Source organism: Alosa alosa, chromosome 3, assembly GCF_017589495.1.
Source record: "Alosa alosa isolate M-15738 ecotype Scorff River chromosome 3, AALO_Geno_1.1, whole genome shotgun sequence".
Taxonomy (NCBI): domain Eukaryota; kingdom Metazoa; phylum Chordata; class Actinopteri; order Clupeiformes; family Clupeidae; genus Alosa; species Alosa alosa.
In genome coordinates, this window is record NC_063191.1 from 19385780 (window position 1) to 19411921 (window position 26142).

Sequence of the window (26142 nt, forward strand, 5' to 3'; positions counted from 1 at the left end):
GTTGTTTGTGCGGTATCCGTTAAGATTCTTGGATCAAAACACAACATGTAAGGGACGATGGTAAAGATTGAGAGTATTTTTAGAAGAATGTATGTATTTATTTATTGGCTGGTCTCTAATACGTTTTGGTTTACTTCAACCTCTCAGTTAATTGATCACTCTGGTCTTGAGACAGGTCATTCTGTTCTTTCGACATTCATTTCCAGTAATCACAGTTTAACCAATACAGACTGCGGTTAAATTGATTTCATTCAAGGATGTCAGGAGCTGTTATTCAGAGACAGAGGTCCCCTTGGGGCAGGACAGACACACGGGTGGCAGACAGTCTCAGACTAAAGTGCGCGCCAGATCCCACATTGGAAACAGAGAAATCAACTCAGTACCAGCAGCATGACAGCACTAAAGGATTGATACTGTGCATAGTGCCTCTCTCCCAATGCAATATGCTCCAATCCACAAACCAGTCGTTTTAAATTGAATGTTTTTCAGCACCAGACATGTCTGTGAAGTTTCCTTTCATATGTTACTGTACAATATTAAATTGGAGATAGTGTTGTATATGATACATTGTCACATTGCAGGTTGATTCACTTAAGGATAACATAGCTGTTAATCTGTGCTGTGCCGACCTGCTCTGCTGGTCCCACCACTGGTCTGCCTGTCTTTCCCTCAGAACACAGATCAGTTAGACCTGGCTGCACCACACATTGACATTCCAGACCGCCTGCCCCTCCAGCAGAAAATAGATATGTAAAGCAGCAACCTCTCTTAGACATTTCCCATGCAGAGATTTACTTGGTCGAGGAGGAAGGGTTGGATGGCTTTTTTTTTGGTTTTCATGACAGGCTTTACAAATGGAAAGGTCTGTTTTAAGACAGGGGGAGTTGATGAGAGACAAGTGAAAACTCAAACGGGATTTCATCGTTTATATCCCATATGTACATTATTCTTTGTTCTGTTTGTCAGTTGCAATAAATTGTAATATTTCAATACCAGAGTGAAACAGGGCAATGTTTGACAAGGAGAATATATATCTTAATGTATTTCGTAATTTACCACCCTTGCTATCTACACATGGCATTTAAATATTTTGCTGTTCTTATGATTCTAATTGTAACTCAGAGTTACCAAAAAGCTCACACTGACTCCATTATGTGAATTAGAAGTACCATTTTTCTATTGTTGGAAGGTATTGGTCTTCAAATGGCAAAGTTATTTGTCAGTCAAGCAAGCTATTTCTTTATAAATGTCATGGAGCAGCATGCAAGACACAGTTAATCTTACTCTCTCTTCAGTGAGCACATTACTGTGTCTCAGGCTCTCATTGTGCACAGTAGGAGGTGGCATTTTGGCATCAGTGCTCCAATATTTCTCTTTTCAAAACATTTGATTGTTCTTAATTTGGAACAGATGAATGTCAAAATGCTTGAGAAAGCAGTGGCAACATTATAAACATTGTTATTAGACTAACCTGAGGACAAAGTGTTTGACTTCATTTTACTACTAATTCTGTGCCATGTTTGTGTGTTGTCCCCGTGAATTGACACACAATAATGCAAAATGCAGACAGTTTAAAATGTTGCAAAACAATGGGTCCTACTTTTGGTCTAAAGTTTACAATACTAATAGTTTTGAGTAATCACTGAGACATCAATGAATTCAACTAACCGCATGTTAGCAAAATGCATCCTGAAGTTAGTAATATGTAAGTGATAATATGACTGAGCCTGTCATGACAGTTGATCACTCTTATATATTTTGTTGAAGGGAGACATGGTAGTCATATAAACATGCATTTAGGAATGTGAAGTCTGCACCCCTTAAGTGATTTGTCAAAATGTTGGCAAAATCTTGTTATCCCCTGTTAATAATGTGAATATATTGTGAATATGCCATCTTTGGCCATTCAATGGACTTTGCTCTAAGCCATAGTTTGTTCGTATACCATATTCTTTGCCTAATCAATCTATTCTAATGCCATCCTTCATAGGGTCCAGAGTAGCATTCAGCATTCTGCAGTATTCTGCTGTTGACTATGTGAATTACATGGCCTTTTAAAGCTGGGATGAAAGACCATACCACAGGCTGTGGGCTGCTTTTATTGTTCCTCCTAGTATTCATGATGTGGCGTGGTCCAGGCTCTGCTGTGCAGCCAGTAGGTGCTCATTCTGTGTGGAGGTGATGATGGATGGGCGTTTGGGACGGCCCCGGTGGCTCTTTATCCTCCGTGATGAATTCAGAGATGAGATGAGCATCAGGTCTTTGGATTTCACTCAGTCATGATGTCCAGTTGCTGCTATCGATAAAGGGGTCGAGATGGAATCACATCTTGACATTAATATTCTTTACCGGTTGCTACCAAATGAATAGTGGATGTCATCAACAACAAGAATGTTTTTGGTAGACCAACAAAAGGTATGAGATTTTGTCAGAAGACAGAAAGCCTTTTAACAGCAATCTACTTTGAAGCAATAGTTAATATTTGGTCATCTCTGAGACCACTCCCTTTTGAAACATCAAGTAATTAATTTACTCAGTTTGGTCTAAAAATGTATACATTGCATGGAACAGTACTCATGGACCCATACATAGGTTTTCCTTAAGACATTACTACATATACTTTTATGAACTTAAAACTACCCATTGGCTATTCTACTGGGCTAAATGTTTGTTTGAGCGTGTGTGCCAGGGGTCAGTGTCCTGGCTCTGTTGTCTTTGTGGCGCATATCTGAAGGGCCCTGAGAAAGAAAGCTTTGCCATGTTCAGCATACCAAGCACCATCCTCCAGGGAATGTATTGACTCTGAATTGTGCACCTCTAAAGGCAGTAAACAGTTGAGTTGGAGACAGCATACACAGCAGCCCAGGACTGTCTTCTTATTCAAGTCATCACTCTACAGCTGGAGGCTGTGGAAAACACCCTATCCTACTGAAAGGCTTATTGGTCTTCTCTAATGCTTTTGGGATTCATTCCTATGTAGATGTAGAACTGTTCTAGAGTGGTTGATGATAGTGGACTTTATCATGAATTTAATATAACATTACTTCAAAAGGACACACACACACACACACACACACACATGAAGGTCATAATCATCTCAAACCTATTTCAATGTTTAAAATGCTTTGTTTAGATGGGGTGCAATGGCGATCGGCTATGGGTTTGAAGTACAAAGACCTTGATTATCTGTGCTCTTCTCCCACGCTATTTGACGTAATTGTGGAACATTCTTCATCCCATGCTTAATCGTGTCTTTTGTTATTGACATATCCACAGTAATACAGGCGTAACTCAGTTGTGTTCTTTTTGTTCCATTTTCTATGACAAGAATGACAGAGATTTAGAAGTTTTGGACAAATTGGACACAGGTAAAAGAGTAAACCAGAAAAGACTGAACGTCAGCAGAATGCACTTTCTCTTGAGATGCTGCAGAATAAGAAGCAGCAGAAAAGCCTGTGTACATCCATCCCTTATAGACCCTTTCATCAATAAAAACAAAAACAATGCTTGAAGGTTCTATTTGGGCCCCAATCTACTTCCTCTGCATTAAAGGTCCAGTATGTGGAAATAATGGAAAATAAACTGTAACCATTCCAAAATGATCACCATATGTTGTCATAGGAAACACGATGAATTGAAGTAATGGCTTATTTGACAATAAAAAACCCCGTAAAACCCATGAAAAAAAATGAGTTACGGGCGGAATGTCTTGGAATTTTCGTGTATGTTTTGAACGATTCATTCTAGAATAGCGTAATAATGGGCTACTTCCTCCCATTTGCAAATTAAGAACTAACATATGGAATGTTTCCAAAATTTAAACAAGAAACAAATTAAGTGGACATGGAGGAGCTTCCTGAGATGGTGACGCCTTCGCCAAACTAAGAATATCAAGTCTGACACAGAGCTGGCCATATTTCTCCACAACAGGTATAATCCATCTGGAACATATGTTACGTTGGTTAGAGAGGTATTTTTGTTTTCACTTGAAAGGGGTCCGTTAAAGCAGCTGCAGGTCAACTAACGTTAGCTAAGTCTTAATTACATCTGGCAACCCAGAAGAGGCTCGCTTTTGGTAGTCTTGAGAACGTTCACCAGTGTTTTGAAAGAACGTTCGAATAAAATCGCACCTTTAAGATAACATATGGAATGTTAAAAAGGAAGTCTTGTGGGGCCAACTATGATGCTGATAATGGAACTCTCTTGAAAGGGTCCATACACATCCTTGTATAAATCAAATGATAATCTGAACATGATGATAAAGAATCTATGAATGCAGAAACAGTGTTTTATTTTATTTGTTTTCTAATGGTGGTAGATAAAAGCATACGTCATAGCACAGCACATATTGCAAACTCTTCAGGGGCAAACCTTGGCAGGTGAGCAACATGCAGCTGTAAAATAATTGGTCATATTTTCGTGTAAGAGTCCACTGCACAGGCAGGAATCAAGCAGGATTCCTGTGTACATTCCCATCCCATTATCAGACAAGGAAGAGGGAGCATTGATATCAAATGTCAAAGCAAATTATTTGGCTTGAGCAGAGAGCACTAGAGGTGTGGCAAATTTAGAACACCATTGAAAGAATATGGGAAAGTGTTGTGGACATCAACCTGAAAGAATGTGAACAGGAGTTGGTATGTTCAGCAAACATAATATACATTTGATCTAATCAATCAGTGACACTCTTTCATCTATTTTCACTTTGTATATAATCAGCCACTCAGTGCGTGATACACTGCAGAGGCATCTCTGGGCTGTTGAAATCTGCTGCTCTGAAGTGGCCCTGTAGTGGCTCATAATTCTGTGTTAAGATGTCGCACTGCATAAAAACTGTGATAAAATATGCTAGGTCTGAACATCCTCACCCCAGAGATAGTCAGAGATAGCTCCCATACTGTCTATAGCCATGGTGCAAATTAAGTGTTCTATCTGGACTGTCTTCATATGCAGATTGTTTCCACCCTTTGCGAGCCAAAGGAATTTCAGCCACAAAGCATATGCTTGCCAGCAGTTGCTTGAAGTCATTATTTTCTCGGCAGCAAACTTAAGTGACAGGTAGCACTTAAATTGGGCTTGTATAAATGTGTTTTGTAGTGAGGTGGATATCAAAGGTCAGTACCTAGATGAGTGAAAAGCAGAATATTTTAAAGTAATATAACCAAACGTGCTTATGAGATTCTATAGCCTGCTGTCTCTGTTTTTCATTGTGCAGATGTTTATTACAACAATAACACAGCTCTAAGTCAATTGGAGATTAATCAAACAGTATGCTAGCGGACCCTTCTGTCTTTTCAGCACAGAGAAGCTTTAAGACTTCTTCATGACTCAAGCTCAGAGCTCAAAACAGCAGCAGTCTGTAAGATAAGATAAAATATGTAAAATCCAGCCATCCATCCTTTGTTCTCATTGCACTTAGAGTTCAATCACTGCACAAACATTCGTCTTAGCTCCCAAAAAGTTCTCTCTCTTCTTCTTCAAGGACTTCAACTAATTCAACATTCAACTAATTCAACATTCAAATGTAATTAACAGTAGCAATTCTATTATATTACTATTTTAAATGTAATTTATTGAATTTATGATAATGTATTTCAGCAAATGCACTGCAAAGTATTCCAATTCATTATTCTTTCATTTGTGTTATTTGGTGTGACAGTGACTTTCGGGCCCTGCCTGTGTGCCTCTGCAGAGAGGGATTTCATGCTGCCAGTGTGCCCTGTATGGCAGGGCTCAGGGCTGCCTTGATGCCTCCAGCGGTCCCGTCTGCTGTGCTGCAGCTCTGCCGGCCTCGTGTGGGCCCTTGTTTTTCCATCAGTCGCTCAGAGGCCCCTGCTGCTGTCAAGGTTGAAATGAAATAGAAATATCTCTTTCCTGTTGACAGGAAAAAATGGCAATATCAGCCACCCCAGTAACCAGTAGAGAACGATGACCAGGGGGGAACATGCAAGGCATTGTTCTTCTGTTGGCATAGATCAATTAGATTCTGTGTTGATTGTTCCTTTGAAGTTAATTGAGCAAATGTCTCACAAGGGACAAGATAAACATGCTAGTGTTGGCTTGTCAGCCACGTCTTTCCCTTTCTAAGCACGGTTATAACAGTAAACAGTGAAAATGGATGTTGAAGTTGGCCAAAGCACCATGACGGCATGCAATCAAGAAATGAATCTTGTTTGGTTTCATACCATCACACTTTTATTTCATGTTTTAAAACTGGGCACTTTAACTCCAAAATAAACTCACTGAAACTTCGGTCTAAGGCCAAGAATTTAAATTACTTTTCTTTTTTTTTTGTTGTTGTCTCTTGGCGGGGAGCAACAAACAATAGCAGAGGCTAAAATAAATAACTGAAAGTGTTGCATTTGCTGAGATCATAGGATCCCGCCAGGCCCAGACGGAGAGGCCCTGGGGGCATTCTGCATGCTTTTAAGTGCCAGCCATGATGTGGCACCAGCCACTGGGATTAGTTAAAAGCTCTACACACACACTGGCTTCTGCCAGGCACCCAGCTACTAGAGCCACTCTGCAATACCGCTGCAAGGTCACCGTCTACAGAACTGCTGTTTGAGACACACAGACTGATGGCTGGAGGAGATCTGAGGTCTGATATATAGCTCAGCAAATTAGTGACATTGGGTCATGTTTTTAGATGAGCTGTTAATACTGCAGTGCAGAGGCCAAATCAGTGTGCTGGGAATGGTGCATTAATAGAGAAAGACCCATTCCATTTCAATCACTTCTGACATATTTAGCCATTTATGTAGTATCCTTATGGAAGAGGATTTTGTTATCGGTATGAATTTAGTTCTTTATCATTTTAACCATTGTGTCACTAAGCAATAATTAGAGGGTATGTGATTCTCTTTGACATTTATACTCTGGGCAGAAGTGCATCTTGATTGATTTAATAATCATATACTTGGCTTGGAGAACATTGTTTATCTGCTTGTGATACGCGCATACTGTACTACTCTTTTTTAATTTGAACTTTGTGCCTACACTCAGCATTACGTAAGGTCTGATTTGAAGAGGTGATTTGTGTGCGAGTGTGCTGGGGATGTTTTCTAACATTTAAAGCTCCTTCAAAAAACGTGTGGGTGACTCTTCTCAAGCACGGCTCCAGCTAGCCATTCGCCCAGCAGCAACAAAGTAATGCTGTACAGTGTATGTCAAGAAAGTCTTTCCTTTTCTAGCATATTTTTATTTTTTTTGCTTTGTCTGTTATCAGTCCCTCATCGTGGAGGGTCTGGTCTCATAGTGCTCAGAGAGTTTCCTCTCCCTCACATTGTTATTGTACTGCTGCTCCCAAAGCACCATTGGATCCTCACTCCATTTCAGCTATCCTCTCCAGCTTCAGGTAGCAGAATACACAATGGCAATAGCAAATGAATATTTGTGTCCAGTAAGCAAAATTCAGGGAAGATACTGAGGAGTATTAAGTGGCAGGTTCTGACTGAGTCTGCCTTTTATCTGTGAACCTGCAGCTTTGTGTCCTATTTGTATGCAGGGCCACGCGAGTCAAGGCGCCACATTGTACTTAGCTTCCACTCTTTTAAATAAGCTGGAGGATGGTGTTTATGGCTCTGAAGAGTATGTCAATACATTTGCTCAATACAGACGGAGCGTTCATTATGAGTATGGATTTTTTCAGTTGTTTGATCAGACGGTAGATCAATCCCAGTAGCATTGCCTTTTCTCTCTCACAGTGGGTAGTAAATAATTCACCCCATGCGGCATGGCACCATTCACTTGTTCAGGATTTCAGTTACAGATCTCCCCTGCCAGTCAGACTGAGGGTTGGGGCTGAGGGACTGCAGCAGAGGTTATGACCCCAGCCTCTCGGAGAGGATCCTGAACCAGAGGGGACTTAAGGCCAGGGAGCCAGTCTTCACTCACAGCAGCAAACGATTCATTGAAAGAATGAAGCACATATTTGAGACTCATTTACTTCTTAGTCCACAAAGCGCATAGCTTTTTTTTCTGTCAGAAATGCATGTGCATATGACGTGTAGTTTGTTATTTATGGCATGTAATGACATTTCATTACATTTCTTGTTTGTTTATTTAAAAGAGGCAAATCCAATAAACTATTTTCTGGCCTAAAGTCATTCAGACCATTTCCAATCGTGTTGTTTTATTCTCTTTGGCTGAACTAAGGCTAGACACCAAGTGCTTGGATTTTTTTCTCGATTAAAATACAATCCAGAGCTGACATTTCCTTTCATTCCGAACTTGCTCCATTAGATACACCCAATCCTCTTACAAGGCACCATAATGGTTTCTAATTTAGTAGAACAGGAAATTTAGCCTTTTAATAGCACATAAAAATTCTCTTTTACAACCACCCTCAGTTGAGATAAAATCTCTAAATGTTTAATTTCCATTTCCTATTTCAGAAGTATCAGGTGATTGCATTAGTTGAAAGCACCACTCTATGTAGTCCTGGCTGTACAATTTTAATAGAATCCCCTCACCTTTAGCTGTCAGCTTTAAATAATTGGCTCTCTTGGAAAAGGAGTCACCTGTAAGAAAATCAATCCTTCTCCATTCCTGGCTCCCGTTTACTTATATGTAAGGGTTGGTGCACGATTTCCATTCAAATGGAGGGTCCCCTCCTGCTTGTAAGAGTGGATGTGGAAAGGGTGTGTGGTGGACAGTTACAGTGCACATTTCACTGTTTATAGAGGATAAATGTGCTTGTTTTTGTGATGAATGAGAGTAATAGAGTAACATCTGGTCTCTGCATTTATCCCAATTTCTGAAAACAATTATACATATAGTGAAACACTTTTGATCCTGTGAGGGACATCAGTGAACACATAGTGAGGTGAAACACACAGCACACAGTGAACACATAGTGCGAAGTGACAAATGCCTGCTGCCTGCTACAGGCCGGGGAACAGTGAGGGGTTAGGTGCCTTGCTCAAGGGCACTTCAGCCGTTCCTACTGGTCGGGGTTCAAACCGGCAACCCTCCGGTTACAAGTCCGAAGCGCTGACCAGTAGGGCACAGCTACCCATTATATAAGTATAATACTAATAACTATGGAGAGAGGCAAGCCATTCTGGAGAACAACATGTAAATACAGCGCTTCACTTTTTCCACATAGATAGATAGATAGATAGATAGATAGATAGATGGATGGATGGATGGATGGATAGATAGATACTTTATTGATCCCCAATTATTTATTGATGTTGTTATGACTCATCACTCAGCTCAATTACAAGCGTCATAACAAAGTGTCTGAATACTTATGTAAATGGAATATTTCTGTCTTTTATTTTTTAGAAATTTTCAAAACACTCAAAACACCTGTTTGTTTTGTGGAGTGTTAGACTATTGTGTGTAGATTGATAAGAAAAAAAAAATGAATCCATTTTAAAGATGAGTCTGAAACATAACAAAATGTGGAAAAAAGTGAAGCGCTGTGAATACTTTCCATATGCATTGTATGTTGGCACTGAACAGGCCTGTATCAGCATCTGGAGTTCAAAAGCCTTGTGTTTTTGTCTAGTTCTCTATGTGTTTTTACCAGCCTGCTTCAGTCCCAGGCAGGTTTTCCCTCTTGCAGCAGTAATTCCATGGTGTGCCCTGCTCACAGTGCAGCCCCCTGCCTATCAAAAGTGGAGCCAGTGATTTGGGCTTCATCCATCACAGGTTGCTTTATCAGTGGGTGTCCTGTCTTTAGCTATTTGCCGATTTATCCTGTCCCTTCCAGCAGGGCCTTAGAGACCTGGAGAGCTCTGAAATCTCTTTGATGGGATTGGACAGATACCCCCTGCCTTTCAAATATGGCCTGCTCCCTCCCCCTGACACATCACACCATCACAGTGATTCCAACATGTTGTTAAAGCACAGCTGATATCACAAAACAATATGGTTATGTGGATGTGGGTGCGTAAGGGTGTGGAAAAAAGCTTTTGATTTTGTAACTAAGAGCCAGTCAGCTGGCAACTCTTTTTTCATGTTTTGTTTGTTACTATGGCGATGTTCTGTTTTTCACCTGAACTATTCCCCGTTTCGGTTGTCAGCCACATATTCAGCGGCTCTTCTGAGGGCAGGTTTTTAGTTGCTTTTTCTTTATGCAACTTTATTACATGGCAACCAGTTAAATTATTCATACTGTTACCTAGGAATGTGCACATTTTTTGTGTGACACTAAGGAATGTTGCTTAAGGCAGATGTTTTTCTTCCAAGGACCCCCTTTGGGGGAGAACATTTGTCAAGGACCCCCTCATAATCGTAACAATTAAGCATATGCCATTTGTATTCTCTGAAGTTGTGGCCAAGTTCATTACTGTTTTTTGGCAGGTGTGTAGCTTGGTCTTTTGTCAACTTTGGATTTTGCATAACTTGACAAGTTGGACTGACTCAGACACTTCTCCACATTCATCCGCTAGTTTGCTGGCAAATAATCCAAGCTAAGCAGCAGTAGGAATGGTTATTTGTGACCAGTCCAATAAAACCACCCTTGAAATCCATTTAATTAGTCACACTTTATCATATGTATACATTGAAATGTATGCAAATATATACATTGAATGCAGCACTGGGATGAAGTTTGTTTAGTGCACCCAGTCTTTTATATGCTAATGAAATTAGGAAAATATATGTCTTGATCCTGCTACAAACAACAAAAAATCTACTCATCCACACAGGAACTGAATCATGTTGCCTTACATCCCATATTATGTAGTCTTATCACAAGCACATTTCTTAAAGGCAGGTAATGTTTGTTTTATGGCTTATGGCTGTTGGAAGAGCTGCTAATGAAAACCCTCTGGTGTCCCGGTGATTAATTAGAGTGGAAATTAGTATTGGAAAGGGCTGCTGTTTTAGTTGGGCTCTGGATGTCTTTTAGGATGCCACTGCCATCCAAATCATGTTTGTTTTATGTTTGGTTAGGTACTTCTTCTGTTGTTACAGATCGAAATTATATCCTTAACAATTACATTATGACATGCAGTTTATCTCATGGTTAAAACTTTGAATGTAGGTATGAGGGTGGATACATCATTCTCTTTGAGAGACACATTCAATTGCAATTTGTTGATGGTGTAAACATTGTTCACTGTTAAAAGAGTTCCAAATATGGCTTTTAAGAAGAACCATACATACAGCATGGGATTTACATCTAATGTGTATTTTGTATGATACTGTATTAGTATGTGATGGAAAGAGAAATGGTTCAACTTATATCAGTAGTAAAGAAACAAGTCTCAACTGAAAGAAGTGAGCTATGATGTATTGGAATCAGAAATATGACTAGCTGTTGATAACTTGATTGACATGCCAAACAACTTGTATTTTGCTGAACAGGTAATGTCCTTCTTTATTGTCTATGTTTCAGGCCTCAGGGGTCATTTTACAGCATTTACAGGTTAAATGGGGTGCAGACAGGCTGACCACAGCCAAAATCCCCAATAGTTTTTTTTTTCTGCTCCAGCAATATAGAGACAAATCACCCAGTTAACAGGGTGTCTCAGGTCTCATTGCAGTTTATAATTTAATTCTGCCATCCTTGAGGTCAAGGACCTGGGGGTGGCATTAGGATGGATGAAATGTCACCAGGAAGAGGAAATGGTGGTGACTGCAAAATAGGATAAAGACTAATTGTTTGGAAAATAGTACTTCATTTCTATAGCAGATTGTTTATCCTGACACTGGTTGGTAGTTGTCCTTCTATTTGACTCTGTCTGTGTCTCTGTGCTCTCTTTCTCTATTTTCAGTGGGATGCCATTACTGAGATGGATGAGCACAACAGACCCATACACACCTTCCAGGTGTGCCACGTGATGGAGCCCAACCAGAACAACTGGCTGCGCTCCAACTGGATCTTCCGCGAGGCCGCGCAGAAGGTCTACGTGGAGCTACGCTTCACGCTGCGCGACTGCAACAGCATCCCGTGGGTCTCGGGCACCTGCAAAGAGACCTTCAACTTGTTCTACATGGAGAGTGATGAGGCCCACGGCATCAAGTTCAAGTCTAGCCAGTACACTAAGATTGACACCATCGCAGCCGATGAGAGCTTCACACAGATGGACCTTGGGGACCGCATCCTCAAGCTCAACACTGAAGTGCGTGAGGTGGGGCCCATCACCAGGAAAGGCTTCTATCTTGCCTTCCAGGACATCGGGGCCTGCATCGCTCTGGTGTCCGTCAGGGTCTACTACAAAAAGTGTCCTTTCACCTTCCGGAACCTAGCCACCTTCCCAGACACCATCCCGAGAGTGGACTCGTCCTCGCTTGTGGAGGTGCGTGGCGCATGTGTGACAAATGCCGAGGAGCGAGACCCACCCAAACTGTACTGCGGGGCAGATGGCGACTGGCTCGTTCCCCTCGGCCGCTGTGTGTGCAGTGTGGGCTATGAGGAGTTGGATGGAGCCTGCATTGGTGAGTGCCTTTATAGAGACAAAGAGTTTAGAATTGGGGCATAGCAATAATGTTAGGTAATGTTTGGCAAAACTGTCTGAGTATTTACACATAACAGATCTTTCGATGTTCATTTGATCCAATGATACTGTTGTATTTTATTGCTATAAGTTTAGTGTAGTTTGTCTGCTACAGAAGAAGGAAAATGTCATATTTCTGCATTTTATGTATAAAACAAAATCCTTCCCCGAGCCATCTGAGTCCTCTGCATGGAGTGTATTGAGGTATGTCTCATGTCAGAGACAGGCAGCTCTGTTCTGGGCCACTGAGATGATGACTCCCAAAGCTGATATTAGTCTGCGAATCAGAAATATCAGTGGGGCTCAGATGGGAGCAGTCTCACGCTAGAGTGCAGAGGCAGATGTTGGGTGACAGAGCAGCACTGGCCGTCGCTGCCACAGTGTAATCTCCTGTGTTGTCAGAGCAAACGTGGTGACATTTCATCTTTTGTGAAAGCCAGTCCACAGGCTCATTCACATGAGATCAAATATGAAGAAGATCTTGCTGTTTAAGGTTGTTTTGAAGCCCAGATGAAGAAGCTGCCTTTTTTTCTCCCTTGATGGGACAGGAGTGGGAATGGGAGTGTCGCATTAGGGAAATCTCGGTGTAAATCTGCTCCTGGTTTCTTCTAAGGCGGACCCCCGCCCCCCTGCCCCCACCCTAGGGCACTATCAGCAGAATGGATCACTCGATAGATTAAGGGTTGCAGTCGCACAAGGCTGTCAGTTGTCAAGCTGTGTGTCTGTAATGGGGCTGAAAAAGTGAATCCTTTCACAGCACTGCAAACTCTCTGAAGACTTCTCTAAACCCCAGCTAAAAACGGACAGCTTTTGCCAGCATCATATTCACCACAGTCACTGTGGTCCTGGATCTCAGACTCCCACTGTAAAAAAAGCTTATATTTATTTATTTAGCATTTTTTTTTCACCTCGTTGCTCACCAGTCTTCAGCCCAGCCTGCATAAGGTACATACTATCAATGTGCAAGATGGGAAAGGAATAGGCTGTAGTAGTTTCTGTAACTGTGGTAAAGACCCTTGCCCAAGTAAGTAAACTTATGCTCCGACAACTCCAAACTGACTGTGAGATATTTTCAATCAGTAGCACTCAGTAGTTTATTGCCTATGGTAAGACTATCACTCCCTAGTGTAGAATGGAAATATGGTTGCTGATCTATAGAAATGCATTGTGCATGTTTCCATCTCATATTTCATGTTCTCCGATGCTACTTCTTTTACGTATCCATTGAAGACACAGCATTGATTTAAGGGCAAGATGTAGCCGTCTGTCCTTGGAGTGACTAAAGGTCAGAGATTTCCCTGATTCATACTTGGTCTCTGGGCCTGTCAGGTAGGAAAGGCCAGTGGTGCCTGTGGCTGTCACCACAGGGATAGGTCGTCATCAGAAGGTCATTGTCACCCCTTCCCCCTAGCCCATCCACTTCTACCAATCGGCACGATATGTCAGTGTGAGGAATTTTAACCTTGAAACCCAGGAAACCCAGCTGTAATCTTTCCTCAGTCTCCTGGGTCCCTCTGTTTCACAACATCGGATACTAAAGCTTGAAAAGTGCATGATACGGAGGGGGAATATTAAAGGTTATTTGGACGGGTACCATTTGTACCTGCAAATGTGGCCACATGTTCACATTTAGCATTGAGCAATCTTTTTTAAAGAAAATGTAATGGTGCTGAAGACAGAGAATTTAGTGCACAGAGTACCGGTACTCACAGGCTCTAGTCTAGATAAGGCTGTCTGTGCCATTTGCCTGTCTAGGAATTATTGAGTTCAGATGTAATGTAACTTCACCTACTGTAACCATTTACCAGTGGGGACTAGTCTACTTGAAAAATTGCTACCATTACATTACCGCATCAAGTCAGATTCCCACTAATTTACCTTATTCTGGTAGTAATAACAACTTCCAATAGGCAAGCAAGGAAAGCCAAGTTTAGGCATAGGCAAAGCAATGTGCTTTCAAAAAAAAAAAAAAAAAAAAAAGGACGTAGATAAACATGACATAAAATAGAATAATTTAGAAGTAATTAAGATAATTAGAATAAATCTCAAAAGTGAAAAGTAATGACCTGAATTTAAAAGTAGGCACAATTGGGGCACATCTGGTATTTTCTGTAAGTTAATTGCAGCTGCTTGCAGCAGAATAGCTCTACATGCTGCTTCACCCTGTTTAGTTTGGATTCTAGTCTACAGTATGGAGGCCTACTTATATACCTTATATTCTTTAAACATAGAGAAATGAGAGGATAAGAACATCAGCTCTAGGATGTATAGGGCCTAACCCATTCAATTATGTATAGACTAATAGTAGCAGAATTGTGATAATCAATAAAAAAAAGAATATTGACAGTAAAGTGACTTAAGCCAGTGTAGAAATGATGAGACAAAGTAGAGCTTTCATCATAGTAATAAGGTAGAGGTGTGTAATATTGTAATGGTGTTTCAATTATTAAAGCAAGGTCATGCCAGACATTGTTAACGCCTTTTCACATCATGTGATTTGTGTTTGTTCCCGAACAGCTGACTTTTTCCTTCCACATGTGCTGCTGCTGATTTCATACTTGACTTGATCATCTTCCTAAGGCAACAAAACCTTTTTTGGGAAAGTTGTTTCTGAATAATAGTCTCGGCTTGTACTTCAGGATTCAGACAAGCAAGGGTATGAAAGCACAGCAATCGGGGGCGTAGAAGGCCTTAGCCTTTGGGGAGGATTCAAGACATGAATGCCTTAGTCCCAACAGTAGAGCCACCAGAGCAGCTTGGCTCTTCCCCTGTGGCCCATTTGATGCGGTGATACGTGGGTGAGTGTGTGCACACTTCAAATCAGCACTTCAGTGGCAACAGAACACCCTCGAAGCAGAGAAACAGTAGAATCCCATACAGAATCCAACTCTTTTGCACTCCAAACATGAGAGAGATTATACAATAAGAGAGAGCAAGAGGGAGTTCAAACAAGGGGATCTAATCCTGATTATATCATTGAAACAAGCACATACAATGCAGTTAGATTATATAACTGAACCATAGGTTACCCAAAATATATTTCTCTTTTTTTGTGAGGTGAGGACACTGGTTTTAAGATGACAATTAATCAAAGACTCAAGAGCTGACTGAAGAATAGCCTCTGCCTTTCTAAGATGTGCGAGGCAATCATGTCTCTAATTTAATCTGTTATTTAGGCACAATAGATGTCTAATCAGCATGCCCTCCTCACTTAGTTTTCTGGTGAGGAGTCACTTACTTTTTTGCCCTGAAGTCATTTACTCAGTTTTTACCATCTAAATGCCTGCTTCCATGAGAAATTCAGGAATTGCAGTGCATAAAGACCCGACCTGCTGCACACACAGTCCCCAGATCACATTTAAATACTTACCAAAGAGGTAGCAGTCTATTCACAAAACTCCTCAAGACATTTATTTTCATCAAGGAGTCCTCAGATGAGAGTTGACATCGTTGCTATTGATGATGTCATGCCCACTGTTATGGGGATAAGTGTGTTTTTGAAAATGAGCTGATATTGAGCAGCGTGCACACAATTCCGATTCCATTAAAGATAATAATGCAAGTTGCAATACAAATGATTTATCTTCATGTTTGATATTTAATATTTCAGGTGAGTAAAGTGCATTTGTGTCGAAATAAATAAAACTGCATACTATTATCCAAGTCATCCAAACATTACATTTCAAGACATATTTCCAGGAGCACAACTGTAACAGAATGGAGTCCTCAAGACTACTCCTAGATTGCCATAGGTTTAGAAGATGCTTGAAGAGTACTGAATTACTTTGTAGATTACTCTTTCATGAGAAGTCTTCAAAAGTTAAAGTGAACCACCTAAAACCACCCGACTGAAAAGTTTCTTTTTGAAATTTAGCAGTGTATGACTCCATGTGCTAAGATAAAATTCTCTCTGAATATTTTTTCTGGTGATATGCAGTGTACAACTGTAGCTGGACTACTGTTAATGGTCAAAAAAGAAATACAGTTATAAAGTGTAGTTTAAGTGTAGTAGATCGAACACTGGAACCTGGGGATGATGTTTGCTCATTAGATGTTCAGCTTTTGAAAGATTGTAGAATGTCTTTACAGTGACAGTGATGTTTTTAAAACTAACTTAGGAAGAACTTTGCCTACTTATACATAATAGTAACTTCAAAATGGATTTTACCTGTTCTTTGTAATCAGAAAACATTTCTTCAAGCCCCGTAATAGAATGGTAGCAGTGACCTGAATAATGCTGGTTTATGTATCTCAGGGTGTCCTAGCACATTGTGTTGTACTGCAGGGATGTGGCCTTACAGGCCCTTTGACTGAAGGTGCTATTTCTAGCCAGTTTGACACAAAGTTTGTTTTGATCACAGTGGGACATGTAAAAAAATGAATGCAGTAAATAATAATAATAATAATAGTAAAAAGAGTTTAACATGCAGCTTCGGTGTATGTTTAATTGGGTACCTCACAAGAGAAGCCTCCAGAATCCCTGGATTAGCAAGATTAGCAAAATTTCTTCTATCACTCGTCTTGGTCTTGTTGCACACTACAAGTGATTCATGTATGTAATTGGGGGCCAAGCAGCGAAGCTGCGAGGACCTCATTGTGTTTCTACGTGTTCCTATTATTATTATTATATGCAATGGGAGTCTATGGCAGCCCATAGAACCGTATGGTAAAAAGTTGGGAAATTTGGCACACTGATTGGGGACGGTCCCATGATTCATGTCACCAAGTTTCATGTTGGCAACTCGAACCCTCTAGCGCCACCAACAGGCCAAAGTTGGACGTGCGTTCATGCACGTAACTTTTGACCTGTTGGACCGATTTTCAAAAGTCAGGTATTGTTGGAATCCTTGGACCAAGCCGAGTTCAACGCACCCTATGACGTCATTTTCCGCCATGATGGATTTCATGGATTTTTGGATTTCATCAAAAACACTTTCTCTGATTCCCACCAAATTTGACACAGATCATCTTCAGACCAAGCCTCACAAAATCACTTTTTGTCTTAGGAAGTATTACCGTTCGCCCGTAAAAGCCAATCAAAATTTCCGGCAAAGCCGCCAAACAGGAAGTGAGCTCATATCTCAGCAACCCTTGCATGTATCAAAACCAAACTTGGTACATTGACTCATGACCCCATCAGGAGGACCCTCAAGAAATGTGGTGACCTTTGACCTCTAGGGGGCGCTGTAATTCACAAACATGCCTTTTGGCCTGTAGCTGCTGCTGTGCTTAGAATTAAATTGTACTAGTGGTGTCTGGTAATACTGTGAAAGGTCCTTAGGTCAACTGAGGGCAACTTGTCACATCAATATAATTTATTCGGCCGCCATATTTGATTTGATCAAAAACACCAACAATTTCGCACAGGTCACAAATTTCATCTGATCTTCACCAAAATTGGCACAGACCATCTTCAGACCATGCCTTGTCACTTCATTTATTTCTGTAACAATTGATAGAAGCGTTCGCCCGTCACATCCAATCGAAATTTGTAGCGAAGCTGCCAAACAGGAAGTGAGCTCATATCTCAGCAATCGTTGCATGTATCAAACCCAAACTTGGTACATGGACTCATGACCCCATCAGGTGAATGCCGAAGAAATTTTGTGACCTTTGACCTCTAGGGTCACTGCAATTAGCAAAAATGCATTTTGCCTTGTAACTTTTGACGTGCTAGACGTGAAACTTGCTTTGATAGCTTATGGCCATACGTCTGATTGCAGCATTGAGCTAACAGCATTTCGTTGCCATGGTTACTCCGGCCTATCTGCTTGGCCCCCTCATTGCTGCTTGCAGCTATATTTCATTATTACCATTACACTCCAAGTCATCATTCTTGCAAATTTTGGTCAATGGTATGATGTACACAAAATAATATTTTTCCTCTTGCACCACCACTCATTGGGCTGCTATTACAGTTGTACCCATTCCTCATACATTTCGAAGAAACATTGAAATGATCATAAATAATACTTCCATTCCACAGTGGCAGTAGTAGCAGCAGTAATAATGTTAATGGAGTGAGTTTTGGCAGTGCTATTGTATACAGTAGCAGGAGTAAAGACAGCAGCTGCACTCCTGTGACTGCAATACTTCCAAGCACATTTGGAGGAATCTGCCATTTCTTCAGTGATTATTGTTTATCAATCTTGATGATAAGTTGATGGGAAAATATCCAATCCATGCATGTGACACCACTCAAATATCTCGTAATATAAGTTTGTCATAACTATTGAATTACAGCATTGTGAAAGTTTGTAATTACAGTACAACAATTAAAAAGCTATTAGTTGTGCAAGTGACTCTCTAGTGAAACTAGCATTAGCCTTACAAGGATTGTAAGAGCATACGATCAGCACATCTTATGTTGCATTCCAGAAAACTGAGATGTCCAAACTTTCAGACCTCTGACTAGAAAAAGCACTATGGATTTCCAGCTTGGAAAGTAGGGGCTGAGATGCGGTAGTCTTGACGTTACACAACAATGGCGGTACATATGGAGACACAGACCGTGAATGCTGAAACATCAACTAAAACACTGATAACTTATATTTATCTGTATTTATTGCTCACAGATATTGCCATTTAACAAACCTGTTTTGCACATTGGTGTTAAAATATGTCATAACTTTGTGGTCACAGTTGTTGTCTATGTGGACTTCTAGTCTAGTCATTTTAATGTGAACTTGCCAATTTGAAAGCTGCATATCCTTCCCAAGTGCCTCATGACATACTTTTGAACAAATACATTCTTTTAATTAGGGTTAATGTGAATGTTTTAACCTTTGTTGTGCTAGCCATGTATTTCCCACACGTCACCTGCAAAACTTCTTTTTCTCTCCTTTGACTACGTTCACGTTCTGATGTTAGGTCCCATAAGGCAGTGGAAGGGTGAGAGCAAAGTCACTCTGCTTTTGATGCACCCTCTAAATTCTTAGAATGACTCTTATTCACATATGATACTTTCAACCCTCTTCACCATGAATTTAATGTCACACAAGTAAAACACCAGTTTGACTTAGGCTGTTAAAAAATGGCCATGAAGTTGCGGAAGTTACTGTAAGATTTTAGAGATTTTGCTTTGTGTGATGCCCAACAACAACCCTTAGCTAATCTGTGCTTACATCAGTGTTGACTCCCATGCTGTCTTCCAACTGCCACACAACTTCTGCCACATTTAGCATTTTTTGAAGATTTCATACTGATTCGACTAATTATTTTTCTATTACAGTCAATGAAAGTAATTGTTTCTAATTTCCCAGCAAATGTTTACGTATGACAGAAAGAAAGCAAATGTTTAGGTATGACAGAAAGAATGACACTGGAGAAAAGAAATGGCAAATTAATCTGGAGATGATCACTTATTATTTACTCATGAATATCTTATCTTACTTATCTTGTTTTGCACTGGCTTGTCTAAACTGGATAAAACAATAGCAAGGATACAGCCCATGAAGTCTATACTGGAAAACTGACTCCATGAGTCTTGGCCCATGGGCCACTTTTACCAACAAAGTAGGTCTGGCATACAAGAAACAGAACAGTTCCTTCCCCTCTTCCTGTCATCAATTGTAAATTTACAGTGCCCAGCAGGAGAGTTAGGAGAGCGAGAGAGCTTTAGATAAACAGAGGGAGAGGGAGATGAGAAGATGTGGAGTTGGCCGTTGTCCTGAACGCTGAGGGATGTTAATGTCCTTGGACGGAGCTGACAGTCTGTCTGGAGCATAGGGGAGGCAAGCTGGCAGAGGCTGCATGGCAAACGGGCTCCAGTCTGACTCTGGAGCTATTGCTGCTGCTGTGCTGCTGTGCACAGGATCTTGTAGGTGGCCAACATGGGTTAGAGAAATGCTAATGACATGCAGTGTTGTGCATGTCAGGCTATGACAGCATGTGTGAATATTGTAAGCATTTAGTTCATGCTGATTTTAGTGTTTTTGCCTGTAATTATAGTCCGTTCAAATTCATCCATGTTCATAATGCAGTAGAAGTAAAAGCAGGGAATCTTGCTATGAGACAAAACCCTGATATTATTATTGTGTGTAGGTAGAAAGGTATTTAGCAAAAGTCAAGTGAATGCACCTTCACCTCATTAATGCCTTTTCATGTCAAAGATGTGAGGAAAGATGTGAACATTTGTCTATGTTTTGTTTTCTGAGTCAGGAATGTAATTGATTGCAAATGCATTTTGTGTAATTTGTTTAATTGAGGCTGTGTGGGAGGGGTAGCTGTGCATTTGTTGCGAGTCTTGGGAACTGGTAGGTTTATGCTAATTTGACTGAAGAATAAATTATGTAAATTGCAGTTTGTGAGTAGTTGTGCCAAGTTGATACATGAACTCACGGTGACTTCTGCTTCCTCTTTTTTATTGCTGAGTGTTACTTCAAAGGCTAGCCTGATCAAAGCTAGCAGAAGGGAAAAAAATCCCCAATGCTCTGCAGAACGGCTCATACAGCCTCCTCTGCTAGCAAAACAAAGGCAGCCTAGCATTTGATACTTTTTTTTATTTTGCTGGCAAAAATGCTGTCAGACATTGCAACATTTCAATTGATTTTTTTCCTCCATTTCTATTTTAGTCTACCAGCTATGACAGTGAATAAGTCATTAAAGAGCTTATGGAGTGTCCTAGATAAGCCATCAGCTCGCTGATGTGATGGGGCGCTCTGTTGTCATAAATGAAAGCTCGCCGAGGTGGCTGTGAGAAGCAAACAACAAATTTGTTTTGCAGAGACGCTTGACATGCTATTGCACATGCTTGTTCAAGTTTCAAGTGACCAACATTAGAAGATATTTTATATATATATATATATTTTTTTTTTTGGAAGAATATTATGGTTGAGTCACTAATCAGACATCCTTCTCTAGGGTTCTTCATACCCAGTAGCAGTGGTAGTGAAATAACAATTATGAGGGCTTCTCATACAGTTCACAAGGTTCATGCGTTTCATTTCATATGTAACTAGATGTACCGCATAGCGGTACAAAATATGACCGCCGCTCAGTCCTGTACATCCGTTCCGCGAAAATAAATCACACTTCAATTTGTCTCCATATTTTACTCCATCCCCCACTCTTGAAACTTTTGTGTATGCTTGTTTGGCATGCCTGAGTGTGTGTGTGCGGCTGCACAGAAAGTAGCCTACTGGTGCTGAAAAGGTGAATAGATTGTAGAATAGCCAAAGAAGATGTAGCATTGTTATAAAACCTTTAAAATCTCTAAACAATCACAAGTAGGGCAGTTCATCACAGTTCATCCATTGCAACTGGATTGATGAAAGGTCACTTACACCTGTAGGCTACATTGTATTTGGGAAAAGCAAAAGGTATCAGCATAATGTTATTTATTTATTTACTTATTTATTTTTATGTATTTATAAACAAAAACATCTCTGTCAGTTCCATGCCGTTTTCAACAGCTATCAAAAACAAAGGTCATTTTGGATGGATGGATTTTTGTGAATGTTTCTTCTTCTACATAAGATTTTAGTCATCTTTAGTTCATGTAATACTTTATTGTCAATGCACAAATTAAGTAACAGTAGTCTGAAACGTTATTGTTAATGCACAAATTAAGTAACAGTAGCCTAGTCTGAAACGAAATGCTGTTTTACATCTAACCAGTGGTGCAAATAACTGACATGTCCAAATGGGCCTTGATGAAATGCGTCGCTAGACTGTTCATACACATTTTAACGGGCCAAAGTTTAAGAGCTTTTGTCCGTTATTGTTCGTTACAAAATATAGGCTGATTCATGTTCCCTTGCATTGTGTAACTGAGGTCCATGGCTAGTCTGGCTTTCATCAGACCAAGCTCAATCTTTTAAGAAATCAAAAAATAAATAGCGGGCAGATCAGGCTGGGTTCACCCAGCCTAGTCCATAGGCACCCGATATTGTTTAATTTTCCGATTGAGATATACACGCTCTGGCTATTCTAAATGCAAAAATGCATCAGGGAGTTATGACAAAACGGTAACTAACAAACTAGATCCTAATAGAAAGCTGTTAGCTTCCCTAAGCTACAGGTAGGATTATAAGGTAGGCCTATTTACAACATAAATTGTCAATAGGCTATGCTGGCGACACAAATAAAATCTCCTTTGGAAACCAATGGTTTACGCCTTACAGTATCAAGCGGACTTAAACTGTCATATCGTGGCGAAAAGTTGTAATAACATTCAAGCAGCTCCATGAGTCAAGGGAAAGCTTGAATGAAGTAGCCACTTCTAGATGGGACCCACTACAGTAGCTTAAGGTGTGTTGCTAAAGCAGCCATAATGAAATGAAGGTGTCATTGTTTGGATACTTCACACACACGTGCCTTTTAATTTCACAGACTACAACTACCAAGCTGGAATCAAAGCACATCGATTCCCCTCTCACCCCTGCACGCACTTAAAACAAAATAAACAGGCGCCTCAGTCTCACGCATGTATAGGCAAAACTGTATCAGACCGGTGTAACGTTGGTAAATCTTCCATTGCACAGAATGATTTTTGTAGCACGTGCAATAAATGACAGTCGAAAGATACAAACAGTGCTGCTATACATTTGCTTGGTATAACCGCATTTATAGTTTTCTACAAATGCAATAAATCAAATGCCTCCATCACTCAACCAACGCTAACGGTAACATTACCTAGGTCCTTATTGATATTACAAGATTAACGTTGCCTGCAGTAAAAAAACCAAGCATGTCCGATAAACATCCTCAGATTTATTTCGCTTCAAGAAGAAATGGGAATTACACTTCATGTGAATATCGTCCCTATCCTTATTAGATGTTAAGCTGCGGTAAATTACAGTCCTTGTTTGAAGGACTCCATTGTTTTTCCAACCCACTTTTTTTTTTTTTTGTTCACCAACCCACAAAATTACGTCTCACTGCAACGATGCGCCATCTAGTGGACAAACGACTACTTCGCCAATACTGAAAATTCAGCCATGATGATGATGATGAATATTTATTTTGGCTTTCTTTTAATCCTACTGAATTTGTAATTATGTATCGGCCGTTCTAATACCGATAGTATGTGGGTGCCTGTGTGTGCATGTGTATATGTGTGCACCGCCATTTACAGGCCAATAAGTGTACAGTCACTAAATGTACACATAACCTAATTTTTAGACCCCCCATGGATGAAATTCTACGAAACTTGGCATACCCCGAGAATGCCAGGTCAATCATACACAGAAAATTTGGTGCAGTTCTGAACATCTTAACTGAAGATAGGGCGATTAAAGCAGAATAATATTGCATTTTCATTTTTTACCGGGGGTGGGGTGCAAATCACAAATGAGTGATTATGAGCCAGGTTGATGTGGGCCCTTGAGACCAACATACCATAAAAGATTCTTCATCCTCAGTGCCACGGTTCAGGTAGTTATTTAGGAAAAACTGGGGGCTACAAAAAGAAGAATGACGGTTCCATGCTATCCATGTGGGGGTACATGCCCACCAAGTTTTGTGTACCCGGTCTTTCAGTGTCCCGAATCCTTGTTGGTGTGCGTCACTAAATGTACACATAAATTATTTTATTGTAAGGCCCCCCATGAACGAAAGTACACAAAACTTGGCATGCATTCGGAGGGTGTCATAATGATCCTACACTTTTAATTTCGTGCAGTTTTGACATTGTCAGCCAGAGATATTGTGATGAAAACACCTAATTTTTTTTGCTTTTTTTTTTTTAACTAGGTGGCGCTATACATGAAATAAGTGGTAATGGGATGGGTTGACATGCCCCCTTAAGACCAACATACATAAAAAAGGTGGACCTCCTAGGCCCTACGGTTATCGAGATATTCACAGAAAACTGTCTCCGGCCACCTACAGGCCAGTTGGTGTAATATAACAGAAATTCATTTATTGTGTGGCCCCCCATGAACAAAATTCCACGAAACTTGGCGTGCATTCAGAAGGTGTCAAAATGATCCTACACTTCCAATTTCGTGCAGTTTTGACTATGTTAGGTCACAGATACCTACAATTACAACACCTCATTTTTACTTTTTTGTGTTTAACTAGGTGGCGCTATACATGAAATTAGTGGTTATGGAATGGGTTGACATGGCCCCTTGAGATCAACATACAAAAAAAAAAAAGTGGTCCTCCTAAACCTTACGGTTCTCGAGATATTCACAGAAAACTGTGTCTGCCCTACCCTCCTTTCGGGGGGTGCAGTCCAGCGTGGGGGCTACAGATCAAAACGAAAAACGATGGTTCCATGCTATCCATATGGGGTTACATGCCCACCAAGTTTTGTCTGCCCCGGTCTTTCAGTGTCCCGGGAATCATTGACGGAAATTTGCTTCGCTGCGCGGCGGTCATAATTATGTCTGATTACAAATAGCCTCTGGACTTCTGCTGGACAGACTGCTAGACAGATTCTTGTCTTGACTATGGGTGTCACTGCTCATCAATGATCTCTAACTCTAGACCTCAGACTGCTAGACAGATTCTTCTCTTGACTATATGGATGATACTGTTCCATGATCTCGAACTCTGGAGCACCTGTGCTGTTGTTGCCATTGAAAACCCTTTAGGCACCTGTTCTGCCTGTCTTTCGTGCAAGATAAAGTCCTCCATCTTGGCCTACATAGTGATCTTCAAACTGATGACTGATACCAGTGCTCTGTCTGAATGACAGTGACTCGAGGGCAAGAGTTTTCAAGTCGGCAGGTGTCCCTCAATCTGCTGGTCCACAGCCTCACCAGTGCCATCCAAGCCTGTTAGACATGGCTGCATGCATTTGGCATAACTCTCCGTTCTCTCTCTCTCTCCACCACAGTAGGAGCTCAACGCTGATGGGCTAATCCTGGCTGCTCAACACACGACTGATATGAGCAAAGTAGGTCAGTTTTAGAAAATGCTCTGCTATGAGCATCCCATCCCAATGGTGGGTGTTTTCTTCTTCCTCCATGAACTCTTGGTGACCCCATTCATGCGTGTGCTCACAATAGCACCCAATCGGCTTTGCTGAACCAATGCAAATTAGGCTGACAGCCTCTCAAGGATTCTGATGTATGTATTTAAAACTTCTGGGTTGTTTGCCTTGGCATACGTAAAATGGAAAGTTTTTTAGGTTTTAATTTTATATGGTCTGCATCAGCAGCATGCAAATCCTGCTCCAGAATATGCCAATCAGTGAGACTATGTTCTTTTGGGTCCATTTTTAGCATGATACAGTGGAGTATTTTAAAAGAAAAATAACAGACGGTTAAAGACAACAAACAGCAACAGCAGAGCCATTTTTTCAACGGCCTTATAGAGCTGGTAGCAGTGACAAGATAGAGTTTTTCAAAAGCCAGCTTTCTGCTGTTCTTTAGATATTCACGTTTTGATTAGTAGACCAATATGCTGCGGCAGAGAAGTGTAAAGTGTTCCCACATGTTTTATGTTAACAATTTCCTGCATCATCTTATATCATACCTTTTTGGCTATGCATTTGTATGGCAGTACACAGTAAACAAGGATTTACAGTAAAATCCCAATAGTGGCAAGAGTTGCACATTAGCTATAACTAAGCTCTCTCTGCAGTTCATCGGTTTTAGGATTTGTATTGCAACTATGCAAAATTGCCTATCATTCCTATCAAGTAAAATTACAATAAACCAGTGGTTCTTAACTGGTCTTGCTTTGGGACCCACAGTTTCCCATGTTCATGGTAAGTGCCTGTAGGCCTACTTGT

General features: G+C 40.6%; 1 protein-coding gene across 4 annotated transcripts in view; it reads left to right on the forward strand.

Moving 5' to 3' along the window:
* The window catches only part of LOC125292328 (ephrin type-A receptor 6-like), a 110460-nt gene that overhangs the window by 15730 nt on the left and 68588 nt on the right, over positions 1–26142 (forward strand). For all 4 annotated transcript variants that reach the window (XM_048239547.1, XM_048239549.1, XM_048239550.1 and 1 more), the window contains exon 3: positions 11733–12396. In XM_048239547.1, coding sequence (XP_048095504.1) covers positions 11733–12396 — 664 coding nt within the window. The remainder of the gene's footprint in view (positions 1–11732; positions 12397–26142) is intronic.